The sequence below is a fragment of the Coccomyxa subellipsoidea genome, assembly GCF_000258705.1.
Source record: "Coccomyxa subellipsoidea C-169, whole genome shotgun sequence".
In the NCBI taxonomy this organism is placed as follows: domain Eukaryota; kingdom Viridiplantae; phylum Chlorophyta; class Trebouxiophyceae; family Coccomyxaceae; genus Coccomyxa; species Coccomyxa subellipsoidea.
The window spans coordinates 554,074-580,785 of record NW_005178025.1 but is presented as its reverse complement, the minus strand read 5'-3'; the positions used below and the strand labels follow the sequence as shown (position 1 = coordinate 580,785).

At 52.4% G+C, this 26,712-nt stretch overlaps 5 protein-coding genes across 5 annotated transcripts; 3 read left to right on the top strand and 2 right to left on the bottom strand.

Annotated features, from left to right (window-relative positions):
* Positions 1-87: 87 nt before the first annotated feature.
* COCSUDRAFT_58374 (hypothetical protein) lies at positions 88-465 on the top strand (the record flags this gene model as incomplete). Its single annotated transcript, XM_005644114.1, has 2 exons — positions 88-216; positions 367-465. The coding sequence occupies 2 exons, from the start codon at positions 88-90 to the stop codon at positions 463-465; spliced, it is 228 nt and encodes a 75-aa protein (XP_005644171.1).
* Positions 466-1,308: 843 nt separating this feature from the next.
* COCSUDRAFT_44483 (kinase-like protein) lies at positions 1,309-4,480 on the bottom strand (the record flags this gene model as incomplete). The annotated part of the gene is made up of 10 exons (XM_005644113.1): positions 1,309-1,557; positions 1,954-2,070; positions 2,267-2,345; positions 2,531-2,641; positions 2,785-2,876; positions 3,210-3,317; positions 3,488-3,632; positions 3,837-3,978; positions 4,132-4,255; positions 4,442-4,480. 10 exons carry the CDS (start codon positions 4,478-4,480, stop codon positions 1,309-1,311), a joined length of 1,206 nt encoding a protein of 401 aa, XP_005644170.1.
* A 751-nt stretch (positions 4,481-5,231) lies between these two features.
* COCSUDRAFT_58372 (alpha/beta-hydrolase) lies at positions 5,232-6,529 on the top strand (the record flags this gene model as incomplete). The annotated part of the gene is made up of 4 exons (XM_005644112.1): positions 5,232-5,253; positions 5,373-5,570; positions 5,845-6,106; positions 6,394-6,529. The coding sequence occupies 4 exons, from the start codon at positions 5,232-5,234 to the stop codon at positions 6,527-6,529; spliced, it is 618 nt and encodes a 205-aa protein (XP_005644169.1).
* Positions 6,530-7,316: 787 nt separating this feature from the next.
* Positions 7,317-17,519, bottom strand: COCSUDRAFT_54564 (leucyl-tRNA synthetase; the record flags this gene model as incomplete). The annotated part of the gene is made up of 21 exons (XM_005644111.1): positions 7,317-7,736; positions 8,100-8,351; positions 8,657-8,768; positions 9,058-9,188; positions 9,522-9,653; positions 9,939-10,061; positions 10,450-10,595; positions 10,967-11,117; positions 11,472-11,620; positions 12,087-12,313; positions 12,995-13,167; positions 13,621-13,797; positions 14,158-14,349; positions 15,002-15,244; positions 15,528-15,689; positions 15,927-16,086; positions 16,323-16,471; positions 16,707-16,874; positions 17,024-17,118; positions 17,210-17,315; positions 17,499-17,519. The coding sequence occupies 21 exons, from the start codon at positions 17,517-17,519 to the stop codon at positions 7,548-7,550; spliced, it is 3,258 nt and encodes a 1,085-aa protein (XP_005644168.1). The 3' UTR covers positions 7,317-7,547.
* A 450-nt stretch (positions 17,520-17,969) lies between these two features.
* Positions 17,970-25,862, top strand: COCSUDRAFT_44479 (bifunctional aspartokinase/homoserine dehydrogenase I; the record flags this gene model as incomplete). Its single annotated transcript, XM_005644110.1, has 15 exons — positions 17,970-18,002; positions 18,423-18,641; positions 18,747-18,867; positions 19,242-19,471; positions 19,941-20,108; positions 20,374-20,530; positions 20,849-21,116; positions 21,463-21,615; positions 21,907-22,090; positions 22,479-22,594; positions 22,875-23,112; positions 23,858-24,102; positions 24,683-24,858; positions 25,298-25,439; positions 25,775-25,862. 15 exons carry the CDS (start codon positions 17,970-17,972, stop codon positions 25,860-25,862), a joined length of 2,538 nt encoding a protein of 845 aa, XP_005644167.1.
* Positions 25,863-26,712: the final 850 nt, after the last annotated feature.

Genomic DNA, 26,712 nt, shown 5'->3' with positions numbered 1-26,712 from the left:
ACTGCTTCATGCAGTTTATACGATCTCGGCATAGAACTTGCTAGTGAGCCCTTTTCTGCTTCCTTATCGACATTACACTCTGTCTGCATGCAGTGGCAGACGATTCGAGACTATAAGAGGGGCGAGACGCCTCTGGGCGTTCCTCAGCAGAATCAAACAGAGGAGGAGGAGGATGACGATGACGATGGTGACGATGAGATGACAGAGGAAGAAGAGGTGCTCTGCACTCCATCACCAGATTGCCCCTCCATAATGGCTCATCTCTTTTCCTGCACTCCTCTGCGCTGTAGCTCATCTAGCTAAGGGCAGAAGAGGCGAGGATGGGAAGACATCTCCGGAGGCAATCCTTATATTTCACATGTGCAGGAGGAGGAACAAGATGGCATGGAGGATGGGGAAGAGGAAGAGCAGGAAGAAGAGGAAGAAGATGCTGACCAGGACGATGATGTCAGTGAAGAGTACTGATGATTGTGAAGGGGGCAGTGCTCCAGAGGGTGGTGATAGGTCCATGTCAGCGCGGCAATGGCTCCATCACAAAAGGAAAGCTGCAAAAGCAGTGCTGTCGCAAGGGATCAGCAGAGTTGAGGTAGCAGCGCAGTGCTCATTGAATAAAGCTCATTTGGTGCCTGGAGGTCACTGAATGCGTATGTTACAAGGTAAATGCTGCGGGAACTGCTCACTGACGAGCACCCCCCCCCAGGACAAATAATGTGGGAACCAAAGATATCCAGAGGGCACCAACAAAATTATTTCCATGGTCCACTGACACCCATTTGCGCAATACTGCTTGGTCAATTCATTCAAAGCTTGATCAAATATTTGCATACATTAATGCATACTTTGAAATCTGGCTTACCCACTCATCATACGTTGCTGTTCATTACTGGTAAGTAAGTATTTAGTCCTGACATGTCTTGAGAAGTATGACAATCTCACATGCTCGGACTGCAATGCTGACTTTAATCACACCTGAAAGTCTCCTATAACGCACCTAAGAACAGCAATGTTGCAACTGGACCGGTGAACCCAACGTCATCATGATGCTCATTACATAATGCTCATTTGTTGTCAGTACAAGTATCTGAAACCGCACGCAGTATCCACAGAGTCCTTGCTGATCCACACCGGTCACCAGTGACGGGTGACCACTGCAGACACTCGACAACTCTGCGCTCACAAATGCTGTGAAGGACCACAACAATCCAAGTGGGACCACTATCACTTGACACTACAGGCCCCTCTGGGCAACGCATTAATGTGCAAAAAAAATCTATTCAACTAGTCGCTCTCAGCGTGGCCGTTTTGCTGTCAGGAGAAGAAATGGTGCCACTTCTTGTGCTTCTTCTCGCCGTCGCTCGCCTTGGCGTCCTTGGCCTTGGCCTCCTTTTTGGAGTCCTTCTTGTCCAGCACGCGCGAGGCCTCGATCTCTCTCAGCCGCTCAAGCACCTGCGCCATGCTGGGCCGCTCGCGCATGTCCTGAGCCCAGCACTCGCTGATCAGCGCGCGCAGCTGCTCCGGCAGGAACGCCGGCAGTGGCCGCCGGTACCCGCTCGCCACCTGTCAGTAGCCAATATTATTAGTATCAGGTCTTCGCACCCGTGCCCATGGATGCTTGGTTCTTGCTTGGGTCGGGCGAGTCCAACAAGGGGTAGCCTTTTATTGCAGCTTGGCTGCAAACACACCTTGCCTCCGGCAGGAAAACGTAATAATAATAACGATTATCATCACAACAATTTCTGGAAGTTTCCACCAACAACTCCTGTGCAGCTGTGTGTGGACTGTCACCCTCAGGTGAGTGGCAGCTTTGGGGGTATGCTGCTTCATCAGACCTTTACACCCGGTGAATGCCACTAGTCAGGCCCCAACCAAGCAGAGGCATGATTTTCTAGCATGCTCCCAGTGAATAAAATCACTGACAGAAGAGAGTCAGCAATGTACAAATGTGAGGCACACCTTGGCTGCATAAATCTCTGCTGCTTTCATGTTGCCAGTCGGCCCCACGACCAGCTGTGAAGTGATTGCGCCCACAAACAGCTCGTACAGGATGACGCCAAAAGAGAACACATCGGCCTGCACAGACAGCACAGCAGCCAACACTCAGTGAGACAGCACAGGAAGCATTGCCGAAATATATGCTGTGAACATCGCGGGATGCCACTGACATTATGAGAGCATCCAGGAGCAGTAATTGCCACTATTAATGTGTGCCAAAGGGAGGAGACCAAGGAGTCCTTGCCTTCTGATTGTAGGGCGCCTCATTGGCCACTTCCGGGGCCATGTAGAAATAGGACCCTGTCTTCCCTGTCATCTCAAAGATCTCTCCGTCGCCTTGGAGGTGTTGTGGCCTGCAGGTTGGGCAATATCTTAAATTCCAATATACAGAAGCGCATGGCCACATCGTGGGAAATCCACCAGCACATGCTATGCACAGATCAAGCACATACTATGGACAGACAACCATCAGCTGAGCTTCTGAGGAGGACCACGCCCGCACAAATTGTTCTGAAGAATAGGAGAGCATCAAACTTACTCTGCGGACTCCACTTCCAGCTTGTGCCCCTCCAGGACATCATCCAGCGCCATTGACAATTTGTCCAAGGCAACATCTCCCGTGCTGCGCGACTCTCTTACGCATTGCCTCCTGCGCAGACACACGGCCAGAGTCTGCTTACATTTTTGGTATTTTTTTGATGCCCTACTGCATAAAAACAAGGATGAATGCAGACAAACTCAAAGTGCAAATGCACAGATGCACTTCTGCCTCTATGGAGATGGTGAACTCACAGCTCGCTGCTCTGCTTGTTGCCTGGTGTCGGCAGGACAGCTGCCAGGCCAAAGTCTGCCAGGCATGCCTCCAAGTTCTTCCCGTTGTCCACCTCTACAGCATCGGTTCTCCCATCAGTAGCAGGTAGGGACAACATATTGCTAAATCGTTTGCAATCGTCAGGAAAGGCTGAGGGAAAGTGGAAAGTGATTGTTCTCAGACTCTGAGAACTAATCATTTCAATTGAAAGGAGCGGCAACCTACTCCGCATCAGAATATTCTCCAGCTTTGCGTCCCTCCAAATGACCTGTTCAGTCAATAATTCTCAGCCATCATCAAGCCCCGTGCTGTGTCACAAGCTTTCTGTGATTTGGTGCACCTCTCAGGATTCACGCAACCTTGGTGTGGCCACAGTGCAACCTGTTCAAGTAAGCCTGGCACTGACCTTGGGCTTGGCTGAATGCAGGTATTTGAGCCCCTTGGCAATATGAATTGCCCATTGTAGCGCCTGTGCCTCTGAGTAGTACTTCTTCTTCAAGTGGTTTGTGCACATCTGCAAGACATCGTCATGCCCGGTCAAAGCCACTATGTGCAGTGTCTACACTTACAAATTGAATGGCACCTTACTATTGTCAGCAACACTGGTGCTATGTGAGCAAATCCTTTGTGGAACTCGTGGAAGACTAAGTCACAATGCACACTAGCTCTTTCTGAGGAGCGCACCTGCTCTAAGACCTGTTTTCTTAGATTTCCCCCATCAATATATTCCTGGACAAGGTACATAGAATTGAGGACTTCCTTGGCTTGCTCTGCATTGCGCAAAGAACCTTCCATGCGGCCCCCAACTCCTATGTACTTTGTTATGTGCCTGCGTGCAAAGCTGATCTCACCACACTTGAGCATAGATTTCCACAATGTAATGCGCCTGCATGCAAAGGTGATCCCACCACAATTGAGCAAAGCTTCTCAACATGCAGGCAGAGTGCTGATCAACACATGCTTGGGCGCTACGGACACGTAGCTGTGACGCATTTAGGAGGACAATTGGAGTAATTCTAGGCCAGCGAGGCACCTGTGTTGCAACTTGCGCAACAGCTTCGTCTCCTCGATAAAATTGTGCAGCTCCTCTTTATTTTTGATAATGCTGGGCCGCAATCGTTTGACAGCCACCATCACTTCACCGCCCGTGGGGGTTGTGTACTTGCACAGGTCGACTGCACCAGTGACACAGAAAAAGAATGATCGAACTACTCTGAAGCTAGAGTCTCACAAACCCAGTGCAGCTTGCTAGCTTTCATAACACTTTCGAACACAATCAAAAGCATCACAGAGCAGACTCAGGTTACAAGGCGATCCGAAAAGCCAACCTGTGGCAAAGGCACCAGCTCCAAGCTCCTTGACATTTGTCAGGGAAGAAGGATCCACGTGGCTCTCCTCAGTCATGTCGCGCAGGGTATCCAACTTAGATGACAACATCAGGCCTCGTTTCACCTGCTTAGAGCAGTCGATCTGCAGGACGATCTTGTCTAGAAACCAGTTTTCTGGTCCCCCTTCTCACATTAAGCCAATGCTTGTGTTACGCAGTGACTTACTAGCCACGATCTATTTTGTTTGCTCACTTCAAGTGGCACTAAGACCCTGCACGTGTTGGCAATCTTGACTTGAAGGAGACCGCACCTTCGCAAGTGCCCACTTCCATCTTTGCTCTGCCGCCATCTTGAAACTCTCACCCAACCAAAGATTTGCCGGTTCTGAGCAGACGCCTGCAATCGCCGGGTCCGAAAATTTTCGGGGAATCACATGCACCTTTTGAACTGCGATGGCCTAGTTTGGCTTCATCACGCGACTGCACGTGATTGTCTCGATCGCAAACTTTGCCTCGATGTCGACAAGAACGACCAAGACTTCTGGAAAAACTTGGACATCTCTCTGCTTTACTCTGGTAGAGTGCCGCAGGGTTTGTCCCCCCTGCTTTTGTGCAGGATTTGTAGATCGTGTACTATAGAGGCATGCTCTCTACTAATTCCTTGTTCGCAGCAGCTCAAATTGTTGCTCTGGGCACGATATTTCCGTTGTTTCCTGCGCACCCATTCTCTGTGTGGAAAAGTGCATTCAATACAAAATCACTATCGCCAGCATTGCAACAGTGGCGATCGCAAGGAAGATACTTCGTGCACACGGATACAAAGCACTGGAGGTTTGTACATATTCTTTCTATCTAAAAAGTTCCTAGCAGTAACATATCAGAGCTGTGCTGACTTTGGAAGAGTGTCATCAGTTAAGGCGTGGTAGGTCTGAGAGTCAAGACCCTGCACGCAGGCAACTTAGCATCTTCTATGTAGACCAACAGTCCCAGCAGGGAAGCCATGCAGGAAATGAGACACTCCTGCTACTGCATGGCTTCCCCTCCTCGTCGCAAGACTTCCAAGGGCCATTCCTTGATAAATTGCTCACCAGATTCGGCCGAATGATCACCTTCGATTATCCAGGTACATCCATCTGCAGTCTCTCAAGCTTTCTTGCTACCAGGCAAAGCAGGCGACAAGCACTTGTTTGCTGCATCAGAGTCTATTAATGCACAGGGGGCTTGAGAAGTTGATGTGTGTAGGGTATGGTTTTAGCGACAAACCAAGGGGATTGGAGCCTTCGCCATACACCATCCACACATATGCTGATGTGGCGGAGCAGCTTCTAACGCACCTGGGGGTGGCCAGAGTGCATGTGCTGGCACATGACGTCGGCGACACTGTCGCGCAGGAGCTCCTGGCGCGGCACAACTCCCGGCAGTCTGAGGCCGGTCTGACTGGTCAGTCCTCGCCTATGTTTTCAATAAAATTTTCATCAGACTCGTCCATGAAAGCACAATCGGTTGATTAGGCCAAACGGGGCTGCAAAGCCTGAACTTCTCTGGGGCGTGAATGGGTTGCGCTGTCTTGAAAGTGTTTCTTTGACCTGGCTGATGTGTGCAGACATCAGCTGTGATGCCAGGCTGTGCGAGAGGGTTAAATTGCTCTGCATGCAAATAAGCTTTACACGTAAGAAAGCCTTGCATTACCCTAAAAGTAAATATGCCGGAGCAGGGGGCGCGAGCGATGGGCTGGAATTGATTTCGGTGGCGTTCCTGAACGGGGGCCTGCTCCCAGAGCTGCACCGACCGCTGCTGCAGCAGCACCTGCTGGGCAACGCCTACATAGGCCCCCTGATGGGCCCGCTCGTGCGATATGAGCGCTTTGCTATTTCGCTGAAGGCTGTGTTTGGGCCACGCACGCCCCCGACCGAGCGCTTCCTGCGCGACACCTACGCTGCACTGTGCTTCAACGGCGGCAACCTGATCCTGCACGAGTGAGTGGCGCTCCTCTCATGCAGCGTGCCTGGCCCCTATTTGGCGTGCATGGAATCGGGACACTTGTCTCATGACTGGCACTCTGACATCTTTGCATGCATATGGTATATCCTGCCAGAGAGCTCTTGTGGGACCCTCTGCAGTATGAACCCTTAATCATACTGCAGAGGGTCCTTGAAGTGCAATTGTTCTGAAGGAGAGTGTATCAGCCCTTTCTGCTCTCTGGGCTTGACACAGGACCGATCAAATACAGACAGAATGTGTTCAGCGCTTGATCTGCATGCAGGCTGATCAAGTACATACCGCAGCGGCTGGAGCATAGAGACCGCTGGGTGGGAGCGCTGCAGATCACAGAGGTGCCCCTGGTGCTGATTAATGGCCCGGCAGATCCTATCAGTGGCCGGCACGCTGCTGAGGGGTGAGTGCTTTCCTCCATCATTTATGAGTCGGGATTGAGGACTATAGATAGGAACTACGTGAATGGCAACAAACAAGCACAGGATGCCAAGCAGATCCTATCGAGGATCTGCAGCTAAGCTGGTTCTCTTGGCATTGCAGGTACAAGGAGGTTGTCCCAAATGCTAGGATACAGATGTTGGCTGCAGATGTTGGGCACTACCCGCAAGTTGAAGCACCAAATTTAGTATTGCAAGCATACTTTGATTTCCTTGCTAGTTTGCAAACTTAATGTTGTAAAAAGAGGGATCTTAATTGTCCAAATCATTCTTGTATATATTACGAGGTCATCCAGAAGTATACAAAGCCTCATTTCTTTCGGGGAAGCCTGAGGATGGTGCTCGTGGCTGAGGAAAGCTTCTTGGTGTCAATTCTTGATGCCAAACGTTCCTCAAGAAGCTCTGCACCATTCAGCATTTCGTTACGTCACTCGAGGAAGAAGGTTCTGATTTTGCAAATAGATTCAAAGAATATTTTAAGAAACCGAACGAAGAGTCATGGCCGCATCCCTAACCCAATGCACCCTCATATCCCTGGAATGAAGAGATAATATGCAGACAAACCCCCTTCTAAGAGCTGGCTCACAAAGTCTATATGATCTTCCAGATTATAGGAGCCAAATTGATGGTTATGTATGAATGTGGATGTTTCAGCAGACATTGAATTGATGTGGTAGCAATGAATTCAGGGACAGCACCTACTCAGAGTGTATGCATGGCTCATTTGTGCAGTGCAAAGTCCATGCATGTACTTATTCCCTCTGCTTTCATTCTGAGAATTGAGGAGTTCACACAGCAGCACGACCAGTGCCTGGCATCACCATGAGCACCAGTCAAGTAAAGACCACAGGATCCTCCGGAATCCCATTCAATAAGATGTTCAACATTCGCAGTTTGATCGCTGAGTGATCAGTCGCAAAAATAGAGCATAATTAATGCGCAAAGAGATGCTGCGTCCCCTCCAATGTGCGCATGCATGCACGCATCAGCTGCTGAATAGTGCCACGGGGGCGCCCGGGCGGGCATCCAGGATGCGTGGCTTGCTCTGCTCAGCCGCATTCTCCTCTGTGGCTGCGTGAATGGCCAGCTGCTGCAGGCCGAGCTTGCGCTGGATGTAGGCAGCGTTCTCGCGCAGCAGCGCCGCCTCATCAAAGGGCAGCCTCACGTCCAGCACCTGTCGGGAGCACGCATGCACATGTCAGCTCGCCACCCCTTGCCAATTCAGCAAAAGAGACATGCAGGCATCAAAGCAGCGCGAGCGCCATGGAGACAAGAGGCTGCCTGTTGCTGCTCTTCCATGCAGCTGGGTGAGGATTCTGACAAATTTGCAGCTGTAGAAGCAAATTCTGTTGATGTTTTGGCAGCCGGGCAACAGAGCCACAGATTCAGCTCTGTACAGATGCAGGAAAAGAAAGAGAAGAACACAGTATTCAAAGTAGATCAGCCGAAAACATGCCAGCAGAGGGCCAAGGCAGGCAAGGGAGGAGAGCAACTTGCACTGGATCAGATGCAGTGATCAGTGGGTGCGACAGAATACCTGCAGGCCACCCTTCTTGGCCTCGTCCACCTTCAGCTTGGCAAAGGGGATGACCAGCCCCTTGAGCGCCTTGTCAGCGAGGGTTCCCGCTGTGCCGCTGGCCTTGACAGCCTCCACCACGGCGTTCTGCATCTCCCTCAGCTCCCCCCGGAAGTCCTTGCTGCCCGCGTCAAACTGGGCCGCCAGAGAATTCAACACCACCTCCTGCCAGCCGCCATACCGCTCTGCCACATACACATCCGCACGCACCACCTGTGAGGCACACACACCCACAGACTCTTTGGTGTCCACACGAGTCAGGAGAGTGATTGACAGATTCCTGCAGCGGCAGAGATCTACTCATGCGAGGCGCACTCAGCGCAGTCTCTAGTATCCACCAGGGCAAGCAGGTCTGCAGGAGATGCGCTGCTACCCAGCTGGTGCTAGCACTTGCTATATTTCATGCACCGGCCAATCAGTCAATCTGGACATGCACATCAGACCCACCGAATCTATAGAAAGCAGAGGACCTTGTTGAAGGTGAATGGTAAAAGACAGTATTAAATTGCATACTGTACCTTGGGAGGGGGCGGCTGCTGTGCAGCGCCCTTCTTCTTGGGCGGCGCCTCGGCCTTCTCGATGCCTTTGCGCAGCGCTGTCACCTCTTCCACCAGATACTCCGCCGCCCACCTGCACACACATGTTTCATTCACCCCTGTGCTGCATTCTTCAGAGGGTGTTGAACACCGCCTCAGAGGATACTGAGGACTGGCCTTGCCAGATTTAAATACTCCCTCCACTCCTACACATCTCGCATCAAATCTAGGTGGCAAAGTTGATGGCAACGCACCTACCAAATAACACCCAAATAAAACCAAAATACCAAATACAGGCTCCTGCATGTAGGCATCCCTCATGTGATCATGCAAGCAAAAGAGGATGCAAAAACGATGTCCTGTTGGTGGGGTGGGATGCGCACCTGAGGCCAAAGTCAGGCGTTTGTCCGGCAGGGAAGCCGGCACTGAGGGCGCTGCCCTTCCTGCCCAGGATGTTGCGCCACATGTGTTCGCACGTGTGCGGGCAGATGGGGGTTATCAGCAGCGTGGACACCTGCATGGCAAGCAAGATTTCACCAAGCTAATCCCCCCCTCCAGGCAGCCTGCTGAGCAGCATTTAGCTAGCGCAAAGAAGCCTTCATAAGTCCAAATGAGTGGCAGACATCTGACAAGGGTCAGCACAGCATAGCATAGTAACGCTGCCGATGCTACGCACTTTATGTACTGATGCTCCTATTTGCAAGTCAGAAGATCACAAGGCTTCATAGCTTTTTGCGGCTTATCCCTGTCCAGTCACCAGGACCCAGGGGGTCATGGCCTTGATATACCTCCAGACAATTGAGTCATGATGAGCAGCAATTTGCAGAGAAGTGCGAGCAAATGCTACCTCGGCATATTTGAGCGCCAGATCCTTGTGCATGCCCTCCTCCTGCACGAAGGAGCGGTACGTGTCCCGTGCCTTCTGCAGGTCGTACCAGCCCGTCTTCAGTGCCTCTCGGAACATCATCCCATTGTACGCCTGCGTGTTGGCAACCCATTGCTTAAGTGCATGCATGTCAGGTTACTGAGACATGTCGTGTTCCCATCGCTTCATTACGTGCGCTCTAGAACAGCAAGACATGCCAGCACCCCATCGCATCACAGTATGCTCTTCAGACTACTGAGTAGATACGTCAGCACCATGTCAATTTATTGGATGCTCTTCAGGCCGATGACATGAGCAGGATCCTTGCTTGTACGGGGCTTTAACATATTTGTCAAGATCTGACTGGGACATTGGGACCAGTGATGACAATGAAGTCACCTGCTGCGTCGCCTGGATGGCCGAGTTGATCTCGTTTTCAAACACCCTGTCGGCAAAGTTCTTCTCCCCAGTGCGCAGGTGCCCGGCAGCCGCCGTCTGCACTATCTCCTCCAGCCACACAACCTGCACCAAAGCAGTAGACATTTCTATTTGTGGCATGAGAAATTGCACAGAGTGCAGCACAACAGGACAGTGTACGCCGCTGCCAGACCCCCAGGCTACTCGTATTTGCAGCATCCAGTCCGTTGCAGGCAAAATGTGCATGCCCCTTTTTATCCTAACCTGTTGCATAGTCGCACTGCCAGGAGTGCCAAGCATTGGGGGGCTGACACAGCATGCAAGGCAGCACTTCACACAGGACCCTGTCACCACTGATGGGCAGCATTGTAGCCCCTTAGATTATGCTTATTACTGTATTGTTCCATGCCTTTCCTGCGGCAGTATTTGTACCGCCGCCCCCAGCCGGGGCCTCATAAATCAAAGTAAGAGTAGATGAAAGCAGATGATTCACCTCCTTGGTGAGGCGCAGGATGGCGCCGTTGGCCGTCTGGTGCTCAAAGTTGGCGTCGTCCATGGCATCGCCCGCGTCTGCGAGGGCAATACGCATCGCATCCGCGCCATACTCCAAAATGGCCTGCTCCAGCGTCTTGAAGTTGCCTGCGGCAGAAGGTGAAGCTTCTTTTGAGGCTGTCCACCGGTGTATAGGCATTGCACCGACCTTAAGGCGCTAGGAAAAGGATCAAGATTGAAATTCAGCGGAGGGGGTTGGGCCGCCAAGATTGGCGGATGAGGAGTGACTCCGGCCAAGACAGGGGCGCCACCGATTGGATTCGAATCATGAGGAGGGAATGAAAAGCAGGATGTAACAGCGCCGGAAACAACCAAAAAGCAACGTGAGCAAGACCCTCTACCAAGACAAGAAAGCAGGACCACCCGACCTCTACTATTGCAATGCAAGGCATGGGTGACTGCCAGGATTGCACAGAGAGTGCAGCAGCAGCAATTTGTGCTTGTCAGTTGCAGCTCACCGGTGGATTTGGACATCTTTTCGGCGTTGAGCAGCAGGTGCCCATTGGTGCGCACTGCGCGGGGCCACTTGGAGGGGTCAGAGTGCCAGATGGCGGTGTGATTGTACAGCGCAAAGGTCAGGTGGTTGTTGATCAGGTCCTTGCCCGACACCTGCCACGCACCCACACCAGCCGCACATCAGGACTGACAGTATCACTGTATCACCTCTTTATCTTGGATGAAAGCTGGACTGTGATACCCTTTTTAACAGAGCAGGAGCTTAGAGGACCACTTGTGTTGCTCCTCCACACAGGGCACTCTTTGCATATGATTATGCGATATTGGTGCAGCGGGACTATTCAAAGGAAGCAAACACCGAACAGAGGTACCAACGCGAATGCACCTCGTGGGCTGAGTGCAACCACACCAAGCAGAGGAGCAGGGAAACATCATTTGCACAGTTCTGGGAGCCACAAAAGAGCAACATGGACTGAGAAGGGTGTGAATGGGCAGGAGGCAGCGCACCCGCAGGTCGAAGGGGTACCAGAAAAGAAATTCTCGCCGCATGGCCGCCAGGGTGTCAGGTGCAATGGCGCTGTTCTGCGGCGGCGCGCCCTCCAGAAAGATGTAGTCCCACACCTCCGGTGTCACATCCTCCGGCCTCACAGCACCACCTGAATTTTTTCAGACTATCAAGGATTTATATAGGATCACATGCCAGGGACATTGTCAGCATCGTCAATGGACACCATAAGAGTGTCCTTTGTCACAAACACAGGCTCTTGGATGCTGCTCTTAAAGAGCAATCAGAAGTGCGGTCGGTATGCCACCAAATCTTAGGCGCAATGCAAAATCCCAGTTCTTCCGCTTAAGGGCTCATCTTGATGTCCAAGGGAGGTCAACAAGCCCCTGAGAGAATATTGAAACAGCAGCATTGCGCAAGGACTTTGGATGGCAAGCCTCACCAAAGCAAGACATCCTTACATCCTGAGATCGCTGTCAACTGCAAGGCGTCCTACAGTGCCCTGCAATTCCAAACTTCCAGGCAGGCGCCTCTAGCAGTTTTTCCTAGTGACACTTAGCAGAGCAGAACAGACCAGCGCTCAGAGTAAGGCAGCAGTCTGGTGTTCACTCACTCACCGGTCTGGCCGTACATGTCGCCGTTTTGGAGCAGGTGGGCGACGGTGTAGTAGGCCATGTAGATGGTGGAGTCGGAGAGGGACTCGATCAGGAACTGGGGGTCCCAGGGCAGGCGCGTGCCCAGGCCAAAAGATCGGCTGCATGCCCACTGCCGCAGCCAGCCCAGCGTGTACTCGAAGCCCCGCCGCGTGTCATCGTGGTACAGCTCCATCCGCTCCAGGCACCCCCTATCCATTCGCGCAGGTAACTTTGTTATTATCAGTGCTCAACACATTTCCTGCCAAGAGGCAAGGTGCGTCCCGCAGACCAGCTGCAGGTAGAGGCTGCCTCAATTCTAAACCTTGATGGACTTGCCAGATCAAAGCAAGCCCCCAACCGTCGGCACGGTGCTTAGTACTTACCTCCCCCGCCAGCCCGGTGCCAGCCGGGGCCAGCAGGTAATGTTAGCCGGGTGAAACATTTATTGTACAAGCCAAGGCAGGTGCCTATCGGGGACACAGAACGGCCGTTCAGGATCGTTCATGGAAGTTGAGGGCCAAGCAACAGCGTCAAGAGAACAGATGCATGCATGGTGTCTATAAGCGACAATCCACGCACACCCCTGCCAATGCGCAGGGTGATACAAGCCCCAAACGAGCAATAATTCGCGTTGTATGCGCGCGCGATGTATGCGTTTTCTCTGTGTCCTGAGCATACGACTGCACGCAACATGCACTAGAATGTGCGTCTATATATGCATTGCAAAAGGGCAAATGCAATGGGTGGCTCAATGATACATCTTCTGATCTTCAAGAATTTGCTGCAGAGCTGTGAGATTGTTTTTCATTATTTTTTCTTTGTGTCAGATAATTTTCATCTCAGAATGGATTTCTCAGGATTCCAGAGATTGTAGTCAAGCAGGGGCGTGCCTGGTGGCGTCCCTCCACTCGTCCTCGCCATAGTTGATGTACCACTGGTCGGTCAGCGCCACGACGCAGACATCCCCGCTGCGGCTCATGACCTGCCGCTCCGGCTCGCTGTATACTATGGCCTGCCCAGCCGCCAGCATCTCCTCCTTTATCACCTGCTTCACCTCGCTCACCTGCACCGCCACAATATGCTTACTCGCTGTGCTTTCTGCAATTCGTACTCTATCCTCTATCACCTGCTGCACCTTACCTACCTTACCACCCACATTATTACCGACCACCAGAGTTGGGGTCGGAAAAGCCTTGCCGCACCAAGCCCCGCTTATTCTGCTTTCTTTCCACCGTGTAATTGGGATGTCCTTTTGCTTTCAAAAGCACCCTGCTCACATCCTGCACGTGTAAGCTGCGCCCACTACCCTAGATTTAACAGCCTTTAAATCTTCACAAGGCTCTGACAACCAGTCAAGGGGCAAAGCCTGGAAAGAGGTATTGTCATTATGAGAGAGCCTGCTCACATTTATCAGCAATACCAGTCATTCTGAGGGAGCCTGTTTACAATTACAGCAATATCAGAACGGGTAGCCATCTGATCAACGAGGAAAATTAGGGCCGGAGGATTGGCTCACCAGGCCGCCGGCGTGGGGCCCGACGATGAGGGTGCCCTGGGTGAAGCCCTTGAGGTAGACCTCCTTCTTGGCCTCCTCCAGCTTGTCCTTGTCGTTCTGGCTCTGCACCTTGAGCCGCTCGCACATCGTCTGCGCCGCCCGGTCGCCATACCCAGGGATGTCAATGATGGGGATCACCTGTACATAATTATGGCTCAGGCCGGGACACACAAACTGCAGGGATCCCCCTGAGGGAAGCCACAACAATGCGCACGTACCATGTCATTGTCAACATAGAAGTGGTGAGTTTAACATTAATACAGTCACCTCATAGATGCCTGATTTCTGTTACACTTCTGACTGGGAATTGAGCAGGGAATCAAGGAGGAATTCTTCCCTGGAATGACATCCGTTCACTGTTGTGCGCAAGCACAGAAGGCATGCGTCGGCTTGCATGCAAGCGATTCACGCGTAAATGGAGCTAGAAATCAGGCTTGGAATGCGCACTACAATACATTTGGCCTAAATGACAGGAGAATTTGCTCAGAATGTGCCCACCTCGAAGGGCAGGACCCACTCGTCCTGGACGCCGAACTTCTTGCGCATGGGCTCCTTCTTTTTGAGGTCCATGAGCGCCGCGTAATCGTCGGGGCTATCTGAGGGCACCGAGGTGACCACACCCGTTCCCTTGTTGGTCAGGATGGTCAGCAGCGGCAGCACGTAGATGCGCTCGTGCGGGCAGTTGGGCGCCTGCGCACAGAAACCCATGCACCATGCAGTCATTCATCAACCTTCTTTTCATACCTTACATGGTAGGCGTCTTAATAGCGTGTCTCTCCCTGCCAATTTTGAAGTTGGCAGATGAAGTTGCTCGCTACAGGGGCATCAACCCCCATGGGGTGGTCTAGTTCATAGCCCAGAAGCAGAGATTAGTCATTGAATATGCCCTGTCAACAGCTTCCTTATCATTAGCACTGCAGGGAAATTGATGTCACTATAGAGTACAACATTGAGGTACCCACGCATGACTTCCTCAACCATGAAACCCTTCAACGTTTCCGGCAATCTCCCTTAGCCCTATGGCTGCAGCAAGCAGCATGCGAAGGTAGAAACCCTTCTACTAGAGGCATGCAATGATTGGTCAATACTAAAGTATAAAGATCTGTTGGTTTAACGACCAGCTCTTGTATGGGCTCTTACATGCAGGCTTGCATGATTATCACAGCCACTGTTTACACTGCAGCAAGCCATGCATGCGGCGCCTGACAGAGAAGACTGTCGGGGAAGACTGAATTCCAAGAGAGCTGGCAGCACAGCGACATGCACTGTCCACACAGTACACTAATTTGGAAGACAGGTCTGAAAGGAGGGCCGGCAGTGCAGCCAGTCACAGGGTGCTTGCCTTGAGGGGCACGCCGATGAGGTCCTGCCCCTTGAGCGCCAGCAGCAGCTCAGGCTGCCCTTCTACGGGCATGCGGTCCTGCCAGCTCAGGTTGAGCGCCGAGCGAGCCGTCATGACGTAGACTTCGTCCCTCGGCCCGCGGAATGCGCCATAGTCGCCCTCGGGCAGCGCCCAGCAGTTGGTCTGCCCGTACATCGTCTCTGGTCGCAGCGTGGCAGCCAGCAGAAACACCCGCCCCTTGCCCTGCGCAGCCAGATCAGGCGCATGACGAATTCATGATGTGCAGAGCCATTTTCCATGAACTATTGGACAATGTGCATGGCTTAAAAAAATGTAGGTCTCCTTTGAGGGAAGCTCTGGAGCTGCATGTTCTCAGCCGCCGTGTCCGGACACCTCTGCTTGCCGGTGAGCATGTGGTCAAAAGGGTGAGGATGCACATGCACAGTGTCTGGCAGTCTGTCTGGCGCCGCCTATGGCACATGACAGGATGGTAGTCAGTAGGTGCCAGGCCAGGGGTCAGAAGCACCTGCAGCGCTGCCAGCTTGCCAGGCAGCTCCACGGCCTCCATCTTGATCAGGGTGTACTCCTGGGGGTTCACGCCCTCCCCTGAGGCCCTGTCATGGTCTGCGCACGGCTGGCCGTCCTTTGGCGAGTACACTGCGTAGCGCTTGTCCTTCACTATCTTCCCCTGCACACCATCCATCACACTGACCACCACGAGGGATGAATCACCACCACCACCACCACCGCCGCCACCATGAAGGATGACTACCATTGCACGATTCACATGCAGGCTCCTGCTCAAGCAGTTTCCAGGTAGTGCCATTTACAGCAGCAACAGCCATGTCCTTGCACTTTGCAACAATCAGACGTTGCAGGAAATCAAGGTAACACAGAGATGAAATTTGCAGAGTGGGGGCAGCACCTGTCGTCTGAGCACTTCAAACTGCCACCGGATGAAGGAGTCATAGTAGGGGTTGACATCCGTGGTGATGAAGGATCTTCGCCAGTCCACGCCACACCCCATGGCTCTGATATCCCTCACGGCCTGGGGTGGGAAGTATTTCAGCCAGTGGTCTGTATGCCTGCAACCACCAGGGGGTGTCTTTGGTTCACACTCAATTCGAACCAGTAGATTTATTACATGAACAGTATTCTGAGGTGGATCATGATGACACAATAAAGTACAGAGCAATGCAAAATCCATAATGATGACCTGCAGGATCCTGTGGGGTCTCCTGATCCAGGGGGGGGTGCTAAATTCACCATTTTTGTTTAGCAGTCCCCCGCCTGATCCATAAGAGGGGTGAGGGAAGGGCACCTGAACTCGGGGAGCTCTGCCTCAGGAATGCCACTGCTGCGTAGGATGTCCCACTGAGTGCTGCCCTGGCCCTTCTTGGCCGTGGCTTTGCTCTTCTTCCCCGAGAATTTCGTGGGGTCCTTTGGCCCTGCAGCCTCTTCCTCTACCACCTGCAACATCCACAGTATCTTTAGAGCAATGAGGATGACATTTGTAAATATTTGTAATTCTCTGGCGTAGTAATTAGACAACCTGTGAGTGGGGTTACATATTACAGCATGCATAGCAGGTGTGTGCAAAAGATAAGACTGGCTCGGGCAAAGGACGTTATATCTGCAATGACACTTGCATGTCCAAGCCTGTGCTTAGCCTGCCTCTCCTCAATCTGACTGGCCATTTGCCCACCTCCATCTCTGCATCCTTGGCAGGGAATTGAGGGGGGATGCCGAAAGTCTTCAGCTCGTAGTCCAGCTTGTCTGCGCAGGCCTTGATGGGCATGCCAGTGCAGTGGAAGCCTTGTGGGAAGAGCACTCTTTTCCTGCAGAGCCGGTGGTATGCGCATGCAAACTCCAGCTGCATCCCCAACAGATGCTGTCACTCAGCAAGGTGTAGAAATAGCATCAGGTTGAATGCCTGACATGCATGTCCGCTTGCTCTTCATATCTTGAGAGTTGCACAGCATAAATATGCTAATCGACTCATCAAGAAAAAGAGCTGCTCACCTTGGACAGAGAGAAGGCATGCCCCAGATGGAGCAGGCCGTTCATGTATGGGTATGGGAAATTTCCGAAGAATTTCCCCTCCAGCACTTCCTCGCCTGCATGTGTCACACCTGTTGTGTCAAGCTAGACGCTTGGCTTCTACTATGAGCTGTTCGTGATCCTAAGAAATGGGATAGTCTAGCACACCTTCTGCAGGAGCATTCGCCTCGAACAATTTCTCCTGTTCCCAAATTGCCTGAAACTGTCTCTGCCACTGTAGCAGATCATCACGCCTCTTGGTGCTGTGTGCTCCCTGCGTTGCCACACATAAAACTTCTTGTGAACAAGCAAAGCAAAAATAAATCAAAATGGCATTCATGGAATATAAATATGCATCGTGTACAGCTACAAATGTTTTTAAATGTAAAGCTTCGCAGATAATCACAAGTGCTATCGGAATAAATTGAAGCGATCTGGCTGAGGTGATCGAAAGCACCTCTTCAGCGGGGGCGGCCATGGTGCCCCTATTGGCAGGCCGCACGCAGTTGATTTAAAGCTGCAAGTTTAAGAGTTCTATCGACTGATCAAGGTTACAGGCAAACTGGTATGGTCCTTGCGTATTGATTGAAAAAATGATGGAACAATCTGCCAAAGCAAAAATCCCCGGTTATTGTGCAGACCAAACAATATTGTCCAGGATACTTTAGCTCTTACAAAGAGAGGTTTCTTCAAAAAATTCCTCAAGTGTTGCGAGAAGGGCAAAGACTTTGCCCATGCTGCCAAAGTAGGACATCATATCGTGATCATGACGGCTGAAAGCACCAGCGTAGAGGATCTTGCCTGAGCATAGCTTGTCATTCCTCAATCTGCAAAGACATACGCTGATTGTTTCTCATCGACGCAGCTGACATGCGTTGAGTATTTGATAGGACTGATATTTTTGGACGGTCAGGCACTCATGGAAAGGATGAGTTGTCACACCAGCACGGCCAAGGCCACTGTGAGTGGCAGGTCCTTCTGCCCGACATTCAGTTCTTCTTTCAGCAAACGTACTCCGGTACTGCCTTCGAGAGTTTCCGAAGTGAGCAGCAGCGTGCTTTTGGAGCCACTGGTGGGAGCGAAACTTGCACAGAAGGGCAGCAAGGGCCGTGTATGCAGAAGAAGCAAACGAGACAGGGTGCAAGCGACCATCGCTGAGCCCCCACTCGAAGTTTCAGCCGAGACTTTTCCTCGAGGCGGCCAATGGCAGGTGACTTGCCTGTGGTGTCTTCTGGGCAACATCAATCAAACCATAGGTCTAGATCTTTCTTTAAATTTGTAATGCATTAATGCCTTCATCAGAAATTCCTGGTCGTGTTTGAAAGAGAGGCAAGTCGCTACACTAATGGTTCTGAGACCCCTCTGTGCTTGCTCATCACAGGTCCATAAGTTTGGCGGAACGTGTGTTGCGGCAGCAGAGCGCATCAGCGAGGTTGCACAACTAGTTGCAGATGATCCAGCTGAGCAGAAACTGGTGGTGGTGTCAGCCATGGGTAGCCATCCCACATCCCCAGTCAAGGTCACTGACCTGCTGCTCAACATGGTAGCCAAGGCCAGCCAACAAGACCAGGCTTTCCTGATCGATCTGGCTGCGCTTCAGGTAACACTTACAGCTCACTTGTCCTGCTGTCATTGCATTGATCAAGCGGGCCCTGTCCCGGCACTTGGGAATAAGCTTCTCAGCAGAGACCTTTGCCTGCTGCAGGAAAAGCATGTGGAGACAGCAAAGCTCCTCCTTGGCGAGGGCAAGGAGCTGAATCAGTTTGTGTCACGGCTCCTGGATGACATCGCCAACTTGAAAGCCATGCTGCATGCCATCTCCATCGGTGCGGCTCTCATGCATCTCACAGAACATTTTCTTAATTGTTTTGCATTGATCCTGCTGATGTGAAATGATCAAGTAGGAGTGGCAGCACTCCAGTGTACCCTTGGGACCAGCACATGGTTGGGATAGACAGCAGAAGCAGACTGCGCAAAACCATCCAAGGCATCAAACTCCAGGAATTGACATGCATGTCCTGGCCTTCAATGCACATGCACAATCATGCTGTCCTCCAGCGTGCCTGCTTTGCAACTCATGTGATAGTGCGCCCCCTTTTAGAGGTCTTCTGAGGCCTTCGGGCCCAGAGGAATGCACACCCCATCTTCACAGAAAAGCTGTTGAACCAAAATTTTGATCAGAGATATTGTATGCGCGCAGCGGGCATGGTGGCGGAAGCGTTCTCGGACTTTGTGGTGGGCCACGGGGAGCTCTGGTGCGCGCAGCTGCTGACAGCCACGCTAAAGAAGATGGGCGTCTCATCGGCCTTCATGGACACGCGAGAAGTCCTGGTCGTGACTCCCACTTCCGATGGCAATTCTGTTGACGTGGATTACGAGGAGTCCAACGCCCGCCTGGACAAATGGGGCCAGAAGCATGGCTCTCCCTCTGTAAGTCTCCCCCTTTTCCCAATTGTCGCTGTCGCTTTTCCTGACCAGCAGTGACCCCTTCATGCCCAGGCACCTGCTGGTCCAACCTGGTGGAATTGGTTGCCCCGTTTTGATGTCATCTGAGGCCATAAGTCCATAGAACTACACAAGATCCAGCCAAAAGGGTGTTAAGGGCAATCTTCTGGGGCTGGGCATTTAGCATGGCATTGTATTCAGCGTCCACACTCACTGATGGCTAGTCGCAATGCGGCAATGAGCCATTGGAATTAACCGGCGCTGAGAGCAACAAGGTGGCATATGGGTGGGTGTGAGATCTCAATGAGCACACCACTTACCGCGCTTCCTACATCCAAAATTCACCCTACCTTCATTCGATTCCTTTGCACCCAGGCAAGGAGGTCTCCCATGCCCAGAAAGCTTTTCAGAAAGCTCGCAGGGCTGCTGTTGAGTGGGGACTTCTTTTCCACAGGTGGTTGTGGCGACTGGTTTCATCGCCAAGAATCCGGCAGGGCAGGTCACGACGCTGCGGCGGAATGGCTCCGATTACTCAGCGACCATAATGGGAGCGCTGGTCCAGTCATCCAACATCATCATCTGGACGGACGTCAACGGCGTCTACAGTGCAGACCCCCGCAAGGTGCGCTGTCAGCTGTTCAGTTCAACATTCCTGTTGTGTCCTGTTTCATTTCTCTAAATTCTGCATGTGCTAATGACGCGGCGCCTTACCGGAACAACACGGACGTCGCATTTGCCTCCCATTCTCTGCCTCCAAGGCTCTGTTGCTTCAGTTGTTTGCACAGGACACAGCAAGGCAAGGGTCCTATGAAACTGGAAGCAGTTTGATTGTGGGATGATAAGACGGCTCCGCTGCAGTGTTCTGAGTTTTGGAAGGGATGCCACAGGTTGGGGAGGCGGTGTGCCTGGAGAGCCTGAGCTACCACGAGGCATGGGAGCTGTCGTACTTTGGCGCGAGCGTGCTGCACCCGCGCACCACCATGCCCGCCATGAAGTACAGCATCCCCATCACCATCCGCAACTTCTTCAACCGCCAGGCCCCCGGTACTTGCACCTTTTCCCTCCTTGCAACCCTTGTTCCTTGGTTCTTTGCACTGACCACCTGCAGTGTCAGGTGCCAGAGCATTCACTGCATTCTTTTGGACAGAAGAGATGTCTTTGCTTCAGTAGCTGGCGCCACAGCAAGGGCTGCTGTCCCTTGTGGCCAAGGCATGCCTTTGCTGCTTGCACACATGCATGGCCAAAGATGTGGCATGCGTGCTTGTGTTGTGATCTCATGAGTGGGGGGTGTCAGTCATCCTGCATGTCATGCAAATGTTCCTTCCATTAGCTGACTGGATCTGATCACATTCTCCGCTGCAGGCACGGTGATCAGCGACGCGCAGACGGACGTGGACCGAACGGGCGTGGTAATGGTGAAGGGATTTGCCACGATTGACAACGTGGCGCTGATCAATGTGGAGGGCACCGGCATGGTGGGAGTGCAAGGGACGGCCTCGGCCATCTTCAGCACCGTGCGGGACGCGAATGCCAACGTCATCATGATCAGCCAGGCCTCCTCGGAGCACTCGGTCTGCTTTGCTGTCAAGCAGGCCGAGGGAGACCGCGCCGTGAACGCACTCAACGCCAGGTGAGCAGCCATATGCTCGTTGAGTCCCGGAAGATGTGGTAACGGAGTGCGCATGGTCACTTATTACAAGGCAGTGAGGGCTGGTGTCGCAGACATGCTGATATCGCAGTAAGGGACCAACTCCTCCTCTTGTGATTTGGCGTGTAGAGAGGCAGGATTGGGTTGGCCTCGCTTTGGCAACTCATGTCATGCTAGTTGAAATCCAAATATGGTCATTCCTGCATGTCCTTTCGTAGACTTTAAGCATGCTGCAGAAAACATTATGCGATATTCTGATGGCATTTGCATGTTTTGTGCACCTGCAAAGATGTAATACTTGGGGCTTAATAATGGCTGCGAATTGCAGGTTTGGTGAGGCGATATCGGCGGGGCGCATCAGCAGGGTGGAGAAGATCGACAACTGCTGCGTGCTGGCGGCTGTGGGCCACCAGATGGCCTCCCGCAAGGGCGTTGCCGCCACCATGTTCTCCGCCCTCGCCAAGGCCAACATCAACATCCGGTACGCCGCCCTGCCTTTGGTGCAGTGGCTCTCAGCGAAGTTCAACACCCTTGAATACAACTCGGGCCAAATCTATTCCTTTCCTGGACCTTGTGTTGCGCGCTCATGCTGGCTAGTCCTTGAATGACTTTGTGCAGCATGAACATGCAGTCAGACATGCTCGAGCTTCACACGGTGCTCGCTAGCTCCATGGGAGCGGGCACCTGTTTCATTCATTCCGCCTCTTGCATCTGTGATTGGAAATACTTGCGTGCCTGCATGTGACCCTGATGCTTAAAATGCTGCGCACAGGTCGATCGCGCAGGGGTGCAGCGAGTACAACATAACGGTGCTGATCGACCAGAAGGACAGCATTCGGGCGCTGCGTGCGGTACATGGCCGATTCTACCTCGCCACGCTGCCCCTGGGCGTCGGCATCATCGGCCCAGGCCTCATCGGCGGCACCTTCCTCGACCAGATCCATGCCCAGATCACCGTGCGCTTTCTCCAAAGACCCCTGCTAGACTGTCCCCGCTGTACTTCCACCTTTTGTGGAAGTTTTTCTATGTCAGAAGAGCTATGTCAGAAGACTTGCCATGCAGCAATGCATCGGCTCATGCATGTCCTCCTGAGGCTCTTGCGCTCCAGGGCCTGTAGGCATAACGTGGCATCTGGCATGGTTTGATGGTGTTGTTTTGGCTTGTCTTGGGCATGCATGTACTTAATCAACCCGTTTGTGTTTATCACATGCCACTAAGCCAGCTTCCATCAACCGTTTGCAAAGCAAGGGCGTGATACACGTCCTTGCTCTGAAGCACAGCTCAACAACTGCATAGAAACTTGTCTGAAAGTCATTAATTTTTCTGCATTCACTGGATGCGCAGGAGCTCCGCGATGAGTTTGACATCGACGTGAGGGTGCTGGGCATCATGTCCTCCTCACGCATGCTGCTGTCCGACACCGCCCTGGACCTCTCCACCTGGAGGGACCAGTTCCAAGAGTGAGCTTCTTCCTTCCGTTGACATCACTGCTCTTGCCTTGCGACATCCCGTCAGCCTTTTCGCCCCAGCTCACATTTCAGCAATTCTTTCTTTTGCGTAAGTCAGATCCTGGGACATTGCAAAATCTTGACTGCTGCATGCGTGCGCAATGCCTGTTTCTGCACCCAGCATGACAGTCGAAACAGCAGCGCATTCAGTACTGCACGCTGGACTCCAGAGCACGGCCCAAAGCGTGCTTCCACTGACCGGCAGAGTGACCTCCCGTTGTCTTGTGCGCAGGGCTGGGCAGGTGGCGGATATGGGGGTGTTTGCGGACCACTTGGCGGGTCACTACGTGCCCAACTCGGTGATCGTCGACGCGACGGCGTCGGAGGTGCCGGCGGCGCACTACCTGGAGTGGATGCAGAAGGGGCTGCACATCATCACTCCCAACAAGAAGCTCAACAGCGGGCCCCTGCAGCAGTACCTCGCCCTGCGCCAGTTCCAGCGCGAGTCCTACATACACTACTTCTACGAGGTGTGCCGTTGTTGCAACTTTTCAATTGATTTCACGATTGGATGATGTATGCTCTGAGCCGCCCAGCTTGCTGCAGTAGGTATTATCGTATGATCAAATTCCAGGTTAGTTGGGTCAATGATCGTTGTAGCGCCGGAAGTGTGCCTGGGATCAACTGGATCCAGGGGCTGGTATTAGTGTGAAAGACTTCCTGTTGGCGCCTGAGCTGAAGACCACCGCTGACACATGCAAGGGGCTTCTCCAAAGACTCCAATGGCATGTGTGAAGCCGGTAGTCTTTGGTTGATGCGGTGACAATGAAAGCGAGGCAACAATGTTCTAGAGCTGTGCGGAGGGGCTGCAGCTGGGTAGCACAAGGGATTGGCCGAGGATGAACACTCGTTTTCACAGTTTGTCCGAGCGAAAGCGCTGACGACACACTACGCACTCAAACCACTGAGGCCATCCTGCTAACTAGATTTGGCATGCGGAATTGAGAGACTTCCGAGAGTCTACCAGCTTACTAAGGGAAGACCTCATACGGGGGAAATCTGGTAAACGCCATCATGGGTGTTTTGTTGTTCATAAGATCTATTTTTTGCGCATCGCCAGAGGACCTGTGGCGTCTTCACATAGTGCTATTATTTAGGACCATGAGTCTGCCTTGCCCTTGTCATGCTTAGGACATCGTTCCAATAAATCACTTGAGGTGACTGTGCTAGTAAAAACTTTTTGCTGACGGTACAATTGCCACTGTGCCTGTGCAGGCGACGGTGGGCGCGGGGCTGCCGGTGATAGCGACGTTGAGGCATCTGGTGGAGACGGGCGACAAGATCCTGCGAGTGGAGGGAATTTTCTCGGGCACCCTGTCTTACATATTCAACTCCCTGGCCCCAGGAACGCCCTTCTCCGACGTGGTCGCGCAGGCCAAGGCGCTCGGCTTCACAGAGCCCGACCCGCGCGATGACCTGGCCGGCATGGATGTGGCACGAAAGGTCACCATCCTTGCCAGGTGCGCATTCTTCTTCTTCTCTTTTGCCTATCTCTTTTTGAGTTTGCGGAAAGTCGCAGCCAGATTTTTTTGGCCGCAGCTGGAAAGGTTTAGGGTCAGTGCGGCGCACTGGCAGCACTCTTTGCTCGCGCGCAAGGTCACCATCTTCGCCGGGTGGATTCTTCTTCTCTTTTCCTAAATTCTGTGCAAGACTTGGTTGAGTTCAAGCAGATCCCCTCCAGATTTCCAAGGCCGCAACTGGAGTTTTTGAGGATCGGTGCAGGCCTCTTTCTGGCCATCCCGCCTTGCCCTGAGCTGCCAAGGTTGAAAAACCTTGAGCATGCAGCATAGGAGATGTGCCAGGAGCCTGCGCAGCCGATATTTGCTTCTTGCAGGTTCAATATCCCAATTATTGGGCTGCGAGGCTAATCGTGCTTTTTTTGCCATGTTTCTCTTGTATGCATGCGTGTCTCACTCTTTGCTTCCCTTCTCTTTCCTCATGGAGCAGACATTGCCGAACGCTACCTCTTCTACTGAGAAGGACAATCAGACCCGATGTTTGCCACGGTGGAAGCGGCTGACGGATGGTGCGATGTGACAGAGAGACGGGCATGATGGTGGAGCTCGGGGATGTGCCGGTGTACAGCCTGGTCCCGGAGCCGCTGCGGGAAATCGCGTCGGCCGACGAATTCATGGCGGCGCTGCCGCAGTACGACGCTGATATGGCCACGCGCCTCGAAGAGGCCAGCGCCGCCGGCGAGTGCTTGCGCTTTGTCGGTGCGCGGTGTTCCCTATCTTCCCTTGCATCAGCATCATGCCACACTAACGACTGTTTTGTAAGCAAGTGTCAGACATCCTTCTGTGAGTCGCATTTGCATAGAAGGACCCGGTCCCTGCTATGGTGGGCGGCTGCTCTTGGTGAAAACGATGCCTGGGTCTGGCATGCGTGTGAAAGGCGCACTACTCTACCTTGCTGCGTCTGTTGGCATGTGCATTTTTAGCACAGAGGCTCTGGATATTGGTCAGCTTTGACTGAGCCTGCCGCATTAGAGGTAATCATCGCTGCATCTCTGACGGTGACTGTATCGGCATGTCCTGTTAGCTGCAACCAGCTTGGCTATGCCTGTTGCTGGGAGGCTGCTCCTGCACCAAGTCAGGCGCAGCGAGAGAGACATTGCAATTGGCTACTGGCATGACGATGATCTGTCATGTGCAGGGGTGGTGGACTGCCAGGCGGGCTGCGGCAGCGTGGAACTGCGGCGGTATCCGCTCTCGCACCCCTTCGCGCAGCTGCAGGGCTCCGACAACATCATTGCCTTCACCACGCAGCGCTACAAGAACCAGCCCCTCATTGTCAGGTGCGGATCCACACCTCGCCGTGTCCTCCAGCACTGATAAACCTTGATCCTTTGCCCCATCTTGATATTGTTGTGATTAGAGTTTCAGGGATTGCCGACGTATCAGTTGCAGGGGAGCCTGGAAGGGAGACCCACTTCCTTGCGAAAATTTTGATGAAGATAGCACAAATATGGGATGCGGAGTCCTGATTTTGGATTGCCAGGCTTAGTGGCGGCACCGCCGTGCAAGTGGAGGATTTTAGATCTGCCCTTTGGGTGGAGTTGCGCTGTTGCGATGCAATTCTCACTGACACACTGGAAACGATGGAAGTACTGACATGTGGGGTGATTTGCAGGGGTCCCGGTGCTGGCGCTGAAGTGACAGCTGGAGGTGTATTCAGCGATCTCCTGCGGCTGGCGGCATATCTTGGGGCGCCCTCGTAAGTCAATTTTTTCCAGTTTAATGACCAGCAAAAGTGCCATCACTGGGAATCAGAGAACCAAAATCGTGATATTTGGAAATTGTGGTATTTGGTGCACGAAACAACCGTTGTTTCTCCCAAGAGTGACTCCCAAGAGCAGAGAACTGTGGGAAATGCAAAGTCTCCCTGATAGTAGGGGAATGTGTACATTATGAGACTGATTGCTGTGTTTGCATTATCTGTTCCAACGTGCAGAGTTGGGGGCATGCCAAGTAATGCTAGGGGACATGGTTTCATGTTTAAAGTAGCACTGGCCAGCATGGTGCTAGCATTATTGGGTTTAGATCCATCTTCTGCAGCAGAACTGTCTCAGGAATTGGCGTGAAATGCCGCTCTCAACTGCAAAGGCCGACTAATCCTGCTAATAGAATTGAACTCAGGAATGCAGAATTGCACGTCACATATGTCATATGCATGCACACAGAAATGAAGCTGCATTGTTTGGAAACGCCTCTTATAATGTGATGCTCTCTCTGCAGTCTTTTAAAAATTTGATAGCCTTGATCAATTGATAGCCTTGATCAATTGATAGCCTTGATCAATCACTGGACGTTAATACAACGCTTTACAACACCTGACCTTCAAGTCCTGAAGACCACAGGTCCAGATTTCATTCCCAAGTACACATGGCATTTGCAGCTGAATTTCTTCAGTACAACGCATTACGTGAGACATGCACAGTGCTAGTCTTGACAGATCCAACCAATCACGCTGTGATGACTCGGCAAAAAATGTTCCAGCCAAGCAGAGGCACCTTGTCAGACCCTATATAGGCATAATATATTCGATGCAGCCTGGAATGTGGGCCAAAA